At 45.8% G+C, this 14,538-nt stretch overlaps 1 protein-coding gene across 1 annotated transcript in view; it reads right to left on the reverse strand.

Moving 5' to 3' along the window:
• Positions 1-14,538, reverse strand: part of AKNAD1 (AKNA domain containing 1) — a 425,253-nt gene that overhangs the window by 376,369 nt on the left and 34,346 nt on the right. The window contains exon 3 of the mRNA XM_086936316.1: positions 8,364-8,366. Coding sequence (XP_086792442.1) covers positions 8,364-8,366 — 3 coding nt within the window. The remainder of the gene's footprint in view (positions 1-8,363; positions 8,367-14,538) is intronic.

Raw genomic sequence — 14,538 nt, forward strand, 5'->3', positions numbered from 1 at the left:
TGATATGAGCAGACGTCCGCGTATCGTCCTGGCTAAATTGACATTGCCTTGGTATGACGGGGGTATTGCGCTACCGGATATCAAGCTCTACTATTGGGCGTCTCAACTGGGCGCAATTAATCACGCAATGTATGGCCCTATGTCGAATCCCACGTTTGAAATGGATAAGTGGCAGTTGCCGAATGGGGATTACAACAGGGCACTTTACTCCAAGTCGGTCGGAGGGAAACTATTAGGACCCACTAAGATTGCAGTGCGAGTGTGGCATAGTGCGAATGCAGCAATGGGGTGGTCAGATCGCTTGAATCGGGCGACCCCGCTCTACGTAACTGAAAACCTAGGCAACTTATGGAAGACGAAGGGCTTTGAGAAATGGGATCTTATCGGTATTTGTAGGGTCGGAGATCTTTGGAAAAAAGATAGGATTAAGACCTTCGAGGAGTTGAAGGTGGAATATGAACTTAGTGACAGGGAGTATTTTCGCTATATGCAGATCCGCCATGCACTGAGTTCAGTTTTTCCGGCCGGGGTTGCAATTCCAGAATCGTCCCCTCTTGAAGATCGGGTGATGGACAGACATGTTCCGGACAGCACCATTTCTTTGATATATAAGAAATTGATTAACGATCGTACAGATCTACTGTTGCGCCTCCGTGAGGTTTGGACCAGCAATGGGCTGGAGTTGGATGATGAAGATTGGCACGCTGCGATATCCTCTCCTAAGGAGGTCGCAATTCCGGCCCGTCTCCGGCTGGTGCAACTCAAAATTCTACACCGGATTTATATAACTGGCCCCCGTGTACTCCATATGGGTTATTCTGTGTATGGATTGTGTAAGCATGGTTGTGGTTTAATGGGTACTTTCCTTCATATTATTTGGGAGTGCCCAGAAGAGAGGTCACGGGAGTTTCGCTGTTGCCCGAAGCCCGGCGTTGTCTGCTGAATGTCTGGGAACCGACTGATTATAATGTAGCACAGACTCAATGGGCGACCCTTGGGAACATGATAGCCAAGAGAGACATAGCACAATTGTGGGGGTCCCAAAGAGCACCCACGGTCACAGCGTGGAAAGAAAACATGGACTGGTGCATGTTTCGGGAAAAAACGGTATAGGTGGCCCGTGGCAGACCGAGGAAATGGGGTAGAATTTGGGACCAATGGAACTCATACCGGGGTGAGGTGTGTACTCCTCCCTTTGTAGATAGCCCTGAAATGTTGCAGTCTCCCTAGCCGGACATTCCTTGTACTGTCTAGATCTTTGAAAACAGGTTAGTCTGCCTCCTCCCTGCCTCCCTCCCCCTCTTTCTTTTCATTTAACATCAAAAATGTATATTGATTTGTGGCGTGGTTTCTCCCCCCCTGGAGCAGGTACCCATCGATATTGTCTATTTTGCCTTGTTTGTTTATTGTTTATAATTAGATTTATATATAAATAAAATAAAAAAAACCTTTATTTATCCTGTGCATAAATCCTGCAATTAACACGAACTTTACCCTGAATCGCCGCCGGACCCCAAGGATGTCGGCTGAAGAGCTGTGTTCTACCGTACTATACTCGCTTCTAATTTGATTAGTGGCCGGCCCCTGTGGTTGTAGGCTCATGCCTGTAATATTATTGAAATGAACAATAAAGGTTTTTTTAAAAAACAGAATGTCTATATGAGAATATTCCCTATGGTGAATTTTTAAGAGTGCGAAGAATATGCTCGGAAGAATCTCAATGGGAAGAACAAAGCGCATCAATGGCAAAAAGATTTGTGAGAAGAGGGTATTCAAAAAATCACATCAGAAAGGGATGGGAAAAAGCAAAACAAAAAAAGAGAACTGATCTTTTGCAGCCCACCATGACTGAGGTTAGTAAAGGTGAAACAGAACCAATCAGATTCATAACAACCTTATCAAAAGAGTCACCACAAATCAAAAAATTTTAAAGAAAAATTGGAAGATTCTTAAACTGGATACCACCATAGGACCAATAGTGGGTAATGTCCCGCAAATTACATACCGACGAGCTCCAAACTTAAAAGATTGTTTGACTCATAGTCATTTTTGTAAGGAGAAAAAGAAATCATGGCTACAAAGTACCGGTTTCAAAAAGTGTTATAACTGTAAGGTATGTCAGATAGCCAAAAATGTGCAGAATGTAATTATGCCAAGTATAAACATTTGGGATATTAAAGAACTGATCACCTGTAAGACGCAATATGCAATCTATGTCATTGAGTGCCCATGTCACTTAAAATACGTGGGAAGCACAAATGTGAATTAAAAAAAAAAGGATTCTAGAACATGTAAGGGCAACCATACATCAAGACAGAAGTAATGCAGTGGCTAAGCACAAGGAAATCTACCATTATAGCAATTTGAAAAGTTTATCTTTCTACGGAATTGACACTGTGAGAAAGCCAATACGAGGAGGGGACAGAGAAAAATCTTTGAGAATGAAAGAGTCATGGCACATTCTAAATTTACGTACAATGAATCCACATGGACTGAATCAATGTGAAGAAATGTACATACATTTGTAAATAGTGAAAATGATTAGTTGGCATGAAACTCCTGGTTGACACAATAGGGTAACAACAACCCCAGTCTTTTTGACTTCATAGTTAGTTTCCAGGTCGAACTAATTTGCTGTGGTACGACCCGTTGCTTTCTACAAGGAAGTGTGGTGAAAAAAAAAGATATATATATTATTTATATATATATATATATATATATATATATATATATATATATATATATATATATATATATATCTATATATATATATTCTTTCATACCATACTCCATGATTAAAGAAGGCGCTGACTCCGTGAATCTGAATCCAAACTTTTATTCTTTGATCAGTTTCTCCTTAGACGCGTTTCGTCGTTTCCGCCTTGTTCACTACATCTGCCTTTGAGTATAGGGCATACATTTATGCACAGAAAACTGGGTGTGTCATTCAATTAGCGTTACAGGTTAGATCCAGATGTTGCCATGGTTACATTGTGGCTGAACCTGTATTGAATAGTCTTTTCACACTTTTTACACCCAGAGAGAGTATTATTTTAGAAACATTTTACATCTGTTCGTATTTCACCAAATATATATATATATATATATATATATATATATATATATATATATATATATATTTATATATATATATATATATATATATAGAGAGAGAGAGAGAGATAGCATATTGATGCCATGCACACTAGGACCCTTGTGTTTTGGGTGGAGTGTGAAAAGGAAGTACATAATATGCGGGAAGGTGTAAGGGTGTGGTTAATGTGAAGCATGTTGTAATGCGCAGTGTGTGAGTGTATGCTGCAGAATAAAGTAACACAAAAAGATGATGGACGGAATGTTGAAAATTGTCAAACACTCTCCCCCAGTCACAGATCTGGGTTTAATCCATCGTTATTTTGCTCACCATGCCACTTCAGTTTAGACCCCGACATATGCAAATCAGTCTTGACCCTGATCCCCATGGGAACAGTCCAGTGCAAACTGCCTGGCCAGGTCCTCCCTAGACCAGAAAACAAGCATCCTGGGACCTGTTTCGAGGTATTACCCCTCATCAGCCAGGCTAGCTTGAGACCAGTGGCGTAGTGAGCAGAATATAGTAATGCTTGATAGCAGCTCCAATAATGCATAGTTTATCTGCATGATTCTGGGCTGGGGTAGGTTCTACAACTGGTGATGAGTAGGGGATACATGCCTGAGAGGACAAGACTGCTATACCTGACAGTTTGCAATGATACAGCAAACTGCTTGAGCGTGCCACGTGTGTCAGCATTGATGCAGAGCAGTCTGCAACTGGCACATGTGGAGTCAAAGCCCTGCTCCAGCCCATACATGGCCGCAAAAGAAGTCAAAGGTCCTATAGAGGGGCATATTCGAAATGGCCCCAAACCAGCCGATGAGGTACTTGGCAGAGACACTGCATCATGCCCTAAATGCAGAGTAACTAATCAGACGGAGCCATAAATAACAATAACGAAAACAAGGTACGAGACACAGAGAACTTATTCACCCTTAAGGGCAATTGAAGCATTCTGTGACCCAGCTTCAAACACACAGCTAGAGATTGAGAAGTTGTTGGTGCCCCCCTGCATGATGAAAGCTGTCTGAACAGCACGTGCTCTCAATTGCAGTAGAAGGGAGTGCAAAATATACTGCAGCTGTGTTCCTGAAACCACCACCGACTTTCAACACTTCTAAGAAACAGAACATTGGTGCCAGGTTGGCTGCATGGATCGAAATCTTCAATGACTTCATAGATGCACTAGAAGAAGAAGATGACAAGATCATCAAATATTCGAAAAAACCTTGCAGGTGATGGAGTGAAAGAAGTGCTAAAGAAAATCTCACAAACTGATGTACAATCATACCAAAAGATAAAAGAAGCGTTGGAGGCCAAGTTCAATCCAATGCTGAATGTTGACTATGAAAGGTATATCTTCAACCATGTGTGACAACAGGTTGGGGAAACAACGGGTACGTTTGTTGAAAGACCTAATGCACTTATTAAACATTGCAAGTTCAGTGACTTCACCAACAAAGAAGCCACGTGCCTCAGAGTCATTGATGGCTGCCTTTAAGATTTATTTAGCAGGAGCATGCTGAAAGAAACACACAGTCTAGAAACAATGCTGATGGCTGAGACAGCAGAGGAATGAGGCACTCCACAGCTGATCTCTGTGGGTTCTGAGGTAGAAGGGTGTAAGTCTGACTCTCTGGGTTCGGTCGGTGTCCTGGAGTCTAGCACACAGGGTGTGATGAGAGACGGTGTTGTAGGCAGCCCGAGAGGTCCAGGAGGTTCACAGCGACAATGTGACACAAAAGTTGAAGAAACCATTCATGTTCTACAAGGGACTTCATCAAATGTCTGCTTGCTCAGTTTTGCCACTGACATGGGGTTGATATACCTCAACTACAGCCTCTGTGCTCAGTCTGAGATTATGAGCCGATTCCTCACGTTGTTCCATGGCCTGGGAAAACTCAAGAAAACGAAAGTACAGATTCATATCAATGAGCCATTTTTTCCTGTTCCTCAGCGACACAGTAGAGCTGTTTTTCACCAGGAAACAACCTTTACAACAAGGTTTTTACCACGTTGGCCTTTAACACACATTTTTTACCAATCATGTTTTTAGAACGCATATGCTTTTACAACATATGCCTTTACCACCTATTTAAGGGATGTTCAGGGGGTAGGGGGTCTCCCCCCCACAAATACATTGTTTATATATATATAAATATATGTATAAACAATGCGTGGTAAAGGCATACGTTGTAAAAACATATGTGTTAAAAAAAAGCAGGGTAAAAATTGCATGGTAAAGGCATGCGGAGTATTTCCTTGAAGTGTTCCGTGATACAACCTTTTTCATCTGCAAGAAACTGTAGAGAGTTGGAAGCACTTTTAAAACATGAAATCATTGAAAGCTCCACTGCAAAAACAGACAATAGCAGAGCAGTGTGTATTTGCGTTGATATGCACCAGGCAAACAAAAACACTGAGACACCCTGTTCCACACATAGCGGACATGGTCATGCAATTGAACGGAGCCAAAGAGTTTTCCCATCTTGATGTGAATAAAGGATACCATCAACTCAAGCTAGAGGAGAACTGCAGGTACATTACTACCTTATCGACTCATGTTAGTTTGTTCGGATATAACAGACTGAGTTTTGGAGTATCTTCAACTGCTGAGATATTTCTGGACATTATTCACTATGTAATCCAACCAGTTATACATGCTTTCAATTATAGAGATGACATTACTGGTTTTTGGGAGAACACAAGAAGAACATGACATAGCACTTACTCAAGTGCGCCTGTTACTTTCAGATGCAGGTCTTACTCTGAGCGTCGCAAAATGTGAGCTTCTCAGAACTAAACTGACATTTTTTGGGCACATATTTTCTGATAGGGGAGTGACTCCAGACCCAGACAAGGTGCAAGCACTGTTATCAAATTGCCCCCCCTACCAAGATGTTACCATGCTACGATCCTTTCTAGGAATGACCAGTTATTGCTCAAGATACATTTGCAAATTTGATACAGTGAGTACCCCATTGAGAGACTTAACAAAGTGAAATGTACTGTTTCTGTAGGTTCCGGAAGCAAAATGCACCGCTTAATTAGTCTCCGGAATGCATTAAACATGCAATTGAGACTGCAACTGAAATTGCCTACTTTGACCTCAAGCTACATACAGAAAAAGGTTGAAGTGAGTCCGGTAGGGCTAGGGGCAATCCTTGCTCAACACAACGGCCAACCGAATGCACACATCATGGTCTATGCCAGTTGAGGCCTTTCTGAAACGGAACACTCTTAGCCGTAGAAGGAGAGTCTGGCTGTGATGTGTGCCTGCAAATATTTTCATGTATTCCTGTACAGAAAATGGTTCACAATCCTCAAGGATCACCAGGTGGAGGAGGATGGTCCGACCTGTGAGCGGCACCCTGTTACTTGGAATTCATACCCCTAGTTATGTTTTAGTTGTCCCCAGCAATATTATCCACCTCCCATGTTGTTAATCTTCCCTGCAGTATGCCTACTGCCATACACCGGGCTCATCATGTGACCCAACAGCCATTTGTTTATAATGTATCAGAAAACGGTCTGAAACACACATTGGGAAACATATGAATGTGCACAAGAGCATTCTTTATGCTATGAAATTACTGTATGTATCATGAATGTATTGTTTATATTATACAAGTAGCATACGCGTACCGCAGATGTTTGCTGTGTTCTCTTGTTGTAAAACCCAAAACCCAATAAAACAGATTCCAACAAAAAAATCAAGGATCACCAGGTGCTGCTTACAATTTTTGGAGGCCCAAAAGCTAGGATGCCCTCTCGCATTGAGAGGTAAGGGCTAGGACTGCAAGAGCATGATTTTGAGATCGGGCACACACCGGAGAAGGATAAAAACCCAGCAGATTACTTTTCATGATTGCTGCTATCTCGTTACAGTTTGATCTCAAGTACAGCTGAAACATATTTCAACTTTATTGTGAGATCCAACACACCAGTAACTCTGTCTGTGTAACAAATCATTGCTGTCACCAATGCAGATAAAGACATCACCATAATCAAAGAACTAGTAACCACACACTCATGTAGGAGAAGTACCCGGCCCCTTGCTGATGATGTTGAATTCCAAAGGTTCAAAAATGTACAGGATGAGTTAGCAGCTCCTAAGAAGGCATAATACTGAGAGGCTTGAGAAGCATCATACCTGGACGATTAAGACAGTGGGTCATTGAGCTGGCACATGAAGGACGCTGTGGTATTGTAGTCACCAAAAGAGCCTTAAGAGATCAAGTGTGGTTCTCCCAGCTAGAAGAGCGAGTCGAGAAGGAGCAGAAGGTGTGCCATATTTGCAACTGCTTGTCCCCTAAGGTGACGTAGCACCCAGTGATAATGTCTGATTTTCCTGCCTATGCTTAGAAGAGAGTTGCAGTTGACTTTTTTGGGCCTTTCGGAAATGGACACCATCTCATGGTAGTCATAGACGAATATTCATGTTTTCCTTTGATGGAAAACCTATCTTCTACAACCCATGACAAAATCATAGAATGGCTTGATGACATCTTTGCAATGTGGGGTATCTCTGAAATGGATGTATGACAGTACAACGCATGGTATTACCACGCATACCGTTACCACGCAGGTTTTACAACGCAAGTCGTTACAACGACTTGCGTTGGGGGCGCTGGATAGTGGAATAGTTTAATTTACTATTCCAACTCCAGTCCCCGTGGATAGTAAGGAAGGTTTTGGATAGTAAATTAAACTACTCCCTATCCTACAGCGCCCTCCAGCGCAAGTCGTTACGACTTTCGTTGTAAAACCTGCGTGGTAAGAGCATCCTGCGATTTGCAGAGCAGATTAAAAGACTGACGGGCGCCTGCTTTGGGACCCTTAAATCCCTAGGCAGATTTTTCCCTCTCCTGCCCCAGCCGGCCAAAGAAACAGTTGCCAGAGCCCTGATACTGTCCCGACTGGACTATGCCAATGCTCTCTACCTGGGCTCCCCCTCTTTTCTGTTAAATAAGCTGCAGCTTATCCAGAATGCGGCGGCAAGACTTCTGCTGGGCATCCCTAGACACATCAGTATAAGATCACAACTGGCCACACTCCATTGGCTGCCAGTGGCCCAAAGAGTACAATTTAAGGCTCTGGTTCTCACTCACCGAGCCCTACATGATACTGGCCCGGCGTATCTGAAGAAAAGAGTGACACTTCACGTGCCCAGCCGACATCTCAGGTCGGCTTCTCAACGCAGGCTGGTAATTCCACGCTTCAAGCGCTCTAGACTGGGTGGCTCATCTTTTTCGGTTAAAACAGCTACCCTCTGGAACGCCCTGCCGTTCACTCTCAGGGACACTAAAGATCTGAACTGCTTCAAAAAGCTACTCAAAACTCACCTTTTTAATCAAGCCTACTAATACAATGCTGTGCTCTCTCTAGGACTTCTCTGTGGTTATGATCCGCGCCAGGATACTCAAGAGTAGTTGTGCGCGTAACAAATACCCATATAACATAACATAACATAACATTGTAAAAGTTCCGTTGTAAAGGATGTTCCCCCTCTGAAATCCTCAAATCTGATAAAGGCCTTTTACATTAAAGAGAATTTCTTGTCTGCCTCAGCATCAAACACTAAAAGAGTAACCCCTCTGGCCCCCAGCTAATGGCATAGTTGAACGATTCATACGTACCCTCAAGAGGGTCATTTAACGAGCATCAATGCAGGGAATCGATCTGAACCAAGCCATGTGCCAGGCCCTCCATGCCTATCGATCAACTCCTCACTCCACAACTGGTGAGAGTCCAGCCACCATGCTATTTGGGAGAGCCATCAGAACAAAACTACCTCAATGGACCCCATATCGAACAGTGAATACTGACAAGGTTCGAGACACCAACGCAACTCAGAAAAGGAAGATTAAAACATATGGAGATCAGCGTCGCCATGCCCAGGAGGCAGTCTTTGACAAAGGAGACTAGGGACTGGTTAAAATGAGACAAAGATGAAAAATGGGCTCTCCTTTTGCAGCTGATCCTTTACAGGTTGTAGTGTGCAAGGGACGTCTGGTGACAGCACATTGTCCCGGACAATCCATCACTCAGGACACATCACATTTTGAACACCTACCACAACACCTGTCGAGTCCTGAAACCATACATGAGGTGACCCCGCTGCAGGTCTGGCTCAAGCACTTGAACCTATGTTGCTGTTGCCCGATGAGGGTGGACATCGATCAACTCAGATCACCCGAGCCGGCACACCATTGTGGGCGCCTTGTCGACTAATGGAGGAAATGTTATTTTAGTGATCTGTCACTTTTTATTGAACAGAGGGGGGGGATTTAGCATATTGATGTCATACGCACTAAGACTGGATATATCAGAAGCAGCTCTGGTGCCCTGGCATGCTGCTGGAGTAGCCTCGCTGGGCGATCTTTATAGTGACGGTACGCTAATGCCATTTGCAACACTAGCTGAGGACGCTGAGACACCAGTAGGCCAATTCCTCTTACACGCCTCCCTTCTGAAAGCACTGTCGGACGCCTGGGGGGACTTGACGGTGGAACCACCAAAACATCTGCTCCTTCAATATCTACATGTTATGGGGGCGGGCTCCCACGTGGTGCATTGGTTAGTGGAAGCGCTCCTTACGCACACTCTCAAGCCAATGTCACGGCTCCAAGTTAGTTGGGAGATGGCTAGAGGCCGGCCATGGACAGATAAAGAATGGGACGCTGTGCTAGCAAGCTCAAGCCACATACCAAGGAACTCCAGGTTCAACCTTATACAGATGTATATTATACAAAGGGCGTATCTGTCGCCGGACAAGATAAATCGATACTTCCACACTACAACCTCCACATGCCCGCCCAGCCAGCAGTTAGATGTAGATTTGCTACACATGCTTAGTGCATGCACATCCCTACAGCAATATTGGCAAGAGATAGTCACAACACTAGCCTCATGTACAGCAACGTTCTTACCGCTGACATGAGAGATTTGTCTACTGGGACTCTATGCCAGATAAGAAAAAATAAGATCACCTCGAGATTCCAAGATCTAGGTTTAATTATGGCGAAAAGATTAATAACGAAAAGATGGAACCATGGGGATCCACCAGAGGTAGCGGGTTAGAAACGTTCACTTGTAATATGGGGACAGGCGGAGAGCACAGCACTACACAGGGAAGAGGCGGCAGGACTTCGCAAATATCCTGTAGCGCAGGGCTGGGACATTATGCTAGTGGCTCTTCAAGGTGGTGTTGCGGTGAACGATGAGGATGAGCAACCTGCTGATTTACAACAGACATGATGGTACCTAGTGGTCTGAATACAAGACGCTGTTGCGCCCTGCCATAAAGACAACCACATATCCAGGAAATCCCCGGTACATCACTAGTGAGCACCTGGACCCCCATGCCCTGCCGGGAGGGGGGGCTCCTTTACTGGTTTTATAGCTTGCACACAGACACATGCCTTTCTTTGGCCCATGGCTAGGCGAGCCATAAGACATCCGAGGGCAGATAATACATAGCTATACTAAGATATGTAACAGCCACTCGACTTGCATAGTTAAGATGGCAGTTTGCAGGGATATAAGTTTGAGTTTTGAATATATGTTTATTGGAAAAATAGGTCATATTGGTATCCACATGTGACCTTTGATCACGCATTGTTAATTTACACTATTGTATTTATAATGTTGTTCAAGTCTCATCGACAGGTTATTATTCTGTGCTGGAGTGGCCTGTATATCAGGAATTGTGGTATTGGCCCAGACAAAGATATGTCCCGATTATGCTGTGTCTGGCCTTGCATCAAATACAGCAACCATGATGTGGCAGCATGTGCGAGCAATTGCACACCAGGACTTATTTATGTGTACCCATGATGTATGTATCTGTAAGCAGGAACGATGTGTTAACATTAGCTTATTACTGTTGTCAACTGCACTATTGTAAGTTATGGGCACTATAACTTTGCGATGGACAATTGAAAATGCTGTATAAAAACATGATGTCAGTTATGATAAAATCCCAAAAATACCAATAAAGATATTTAAACAAAAAAGTTGATGTCATACGCACTAGGACCCTCGTGGTTCTGGGCGGACTCTGAAGAAGAATATGCGGGGAGGTGTTAGGGTGTGGTTAATGTGAAGTATGATGTAATGCACAGTGTGTGTGTATGCTGAAGAATGAAGCAATGTTTTTTTTTTTTTAAAACAGACTGTATTGATAGATCACATAGAAATCGCAGAGCTCTGTACCCCAGAGGCAACTGTCAATCATGTAGATACACATAACGCATTGCAATCCATCATGTCTTTTACATCCGAAACCATAAAATGAATGCAATTAACAACCCTCCCTCCGCCCCCCCCCCAACACCCCCTAATACCCAACCCTCCCGGATCCCCCCCCCCCGCACGGTTTCAAACAATGTCAGCAATTGGTGTACACACATCCATCCGCACAGCAAGCTCAGACATCCAGTATCGGGTCCTGTTCTGGCGGAGGCTCGAGCCAAATGCCCCTGAAATCAGCCCAACGTTTCCAGATGTTATTATGTTCCCAGGGCAGCCCCGGGCAAGAAATATGGGCTTCTCCATCCGCATACAAAAATCTAGCCCCCTCTTCCACGCCACCAATGTCGGAGCCCTCGGGTCCTTCCACGCCTGCGCTACATCTCTTTTGGCAACTGTGAGTCCCAGTAACAATAAATGCCTCTTGTAGAGGTTTTCCCCCAATCCATCCAACACATGCAACAGTCCCAGGCGAGGTGTGCAGGGGAGCACCCATCAAAGGACCTCATCCAAGCCATTCCAAACCCCATTCCAGAACCTGTCTAAGTCACCACAACTCAACACCGTGTGAAAGAAAGTGCCCTCCTCACGTCCACACCTAGTGCAGATCGGGGACACAATGAGGCCCGCCTGCCACAGCCTCCGCCGAGTGAAATATATCCTGTGCAGGTATTTGAATTGGATCAGCTTAAGGCGGACAGAAATGGTAGCTCCTCTGGGGCCTGCCAGAGCCTCATTCCAGTCCTCCTCTTCCAACGCTCCAACCTCATCCTCCCAGGTCCCCTTCAGATTCTGCAAATCGGAAGATCAATGTATAATCAGGGATTGATATATGCGTGATAATTTTTTGGTCTCGATGTCTCCCATAAAAACCCGAGCCTCCAGAGGACTAAATTCAGGAAGAGATGTCGGAATTGTAAATAACGTAATAACTGAGTGCGGGGCATATGGTATTCTGCACTCAAGTCCTGGAACGACATGAGCGACGTCCCCGCCATGACATCTCCCAGTTTAGAAATTCCGATATCGTCCCACCCCGCAAAGCCCCGAAGGGCCGCCAGGTCAGGGAAACGGCCATTTCGCCAAAGAGGAGTTTCTTCAGTCAGGGTCTGCCACCACCCCATTCGCCACAGGGCTTGCCTCCAAACATCAAATACTACCTGTGTCACTGACGGCAGTGCCCTGCACCTTTGCGTCACGTACAGCAATGTGTGGAGTGTGTGGGGCTCCATAAGGAACCGCTCCAGCACACAGGTCTCCTCTGTCCCTGTACCACCATTCATTTAATATGAGGAGATGCGAAGCTTGGTAATATGAGCGAACATCGGAAGTCGCCAAACCCCCACCGTACGTCGATCGAAAGCACGTGCGTAGCGCCATCCGGACCGAACCATCCACCAATAGGAATTGTCCCAGAATCGAGTCCACTTGCCTAAACCAGGAGGGTGAGATAGGATAAGGATGGTTTTGCAACTGACAAAGTAGTCTAGGTAGGGCCACCATTTTAAAGATGGCCGATCTACCGTAGATTGTCAGTGGCATGCGGGACCATACTTTAATATCTGCCAGGGTGCACTCCCAAACTGGCGCCACATTGCGCTCCCAGGATACAGCAGAGATCTCGGACAGGAACACCCCAAGGTATTTAATGCCTCCCACTGCGGTCTGAAGGACCGACGCCCAGTCTCCGACGCCGGGCCATCCCCCAGCACCCAAAGGGTAGATTTTCGCGGATTGACATAGAGGCCCGACGTCTCACCAACAATTTGTAAGATACGCATAAGACGGGGCCCTGACCTATTGAGGTCCGTTAAGAAGAACAGGACATTGTCCGCATAGAGCGTGATTGTGTCCGACAGACCGCGCTCCCACTCAAACCCCTGCATCTGCGCATCCATGCGGACCCACGCAGCCAGCGGCTCCATGACCAAGGCGAATAAGTAGGGGGAGAGGGGGCAGCCCTGCCTGGTTCCCCTCCCTATGGCAAAGCTCGAGGACGACACCCCCGCCACACGAACGGAGGCCGTCAAATCCGTGTACAGCAACCGCACATAGGACACGAAAACGGGCCCCAGATTTAGTCGGGGCAGGAGCGAGAACAAATATATCCAACTAAGCGAATCAAACGCCCTGTCCATGTCGGCCAGGAAAAGCGCCGCCTGCACCCAAGTGGAGCGAACCGCCGCCACTGCAACATGAGCCCGCCTAATATTATGCTGCGTCGCCCGTCGGGGCATGAAGCCAGCCTGGTCAGGGTGTATGAGATCAGTGATATATGGCAGCAACCGATTGGCCAATGCCTTGGCCAAGACCTTGGCCTCCACGTTTAAAAGAGAAATTGGACGGTACGAAGCATGCTGCTCCAGGGGCCGACCAGGTTTTTGAAATACCACCACCTCAGCATGTCTCCAATCTGGCGGTAGGCAGCCACGATCCCTAGCCTCTTCCACCACCGCTCTATAGTGGGCCCCAAGTTGTAAGTGAAATTTCTGAAAGAATTCGCTGGGAAAACCACTAGGGCCTGGGGCCTTACCAGTGTTCAACTCCTTAAAAGCAACACCCAACTCATCCTCCATCAGCGGAAGATCGAGGCGGTCACGAGCCTCATCTGAGACCGCTCGCGGCGGCGGATCAGCTATTAATTTGTCAATCAGATCCGCGGAGATGCATTTATGCGGGGCATACAGATTGGCATAGTACATCGCAAAGCTCTCCGCTAGCGCCCTAGGTTCTGTAACCAGGGATCCAGAGCCATCTACAACCCTCGGGAGGGTCTGAGCCTGGGTCAGGCCATGACACAGTCTATGAAGCATTGTCCCTGATTTATCGCCCCATTGGTATATTCGACTGCGGGTCGCCATCCACATCTGCTGTGCCTCATCCAATAATAACGAGGCGTAAGATTGTAGAGCAAACAACAACTGCCCCACTGTCTGGCCTTCACCTTCCAGGCTGCTGCGCCGCTCCAGGTCCCTGATCTCTGCCTCGGCCCGATCCAATTCCTCCCTATGCCTCCTCTTAGCGGCCGCACACCAAGCAATGTCGATGCCCCTCAACGTGGGCTTCATGGCCTCCCATAAAGTCGCCTTGTCCGCCAATGTCCCCACGTTCTCAGCCATATAATGGGTGATGGCCTCCCTCATGTGTATTTGATAGTCTACTAGTTGCAGATGCCATACGGAGAGGCGCCA

This window comes from Lissotriton vulgaris, chromosome 1_1, assembly GCF_964263255.1.
Source record: "Lissotriton vulgaris chromosome 1_1, aLisVul1.2, whole genome shotgun sequence".
Taxonomy (NCBI): Eukaryota; Metazoa; Chordata; class Amphibia; order Caudata; family Salamandridae; genus Lissotriton; species Lissotriton vulgaris.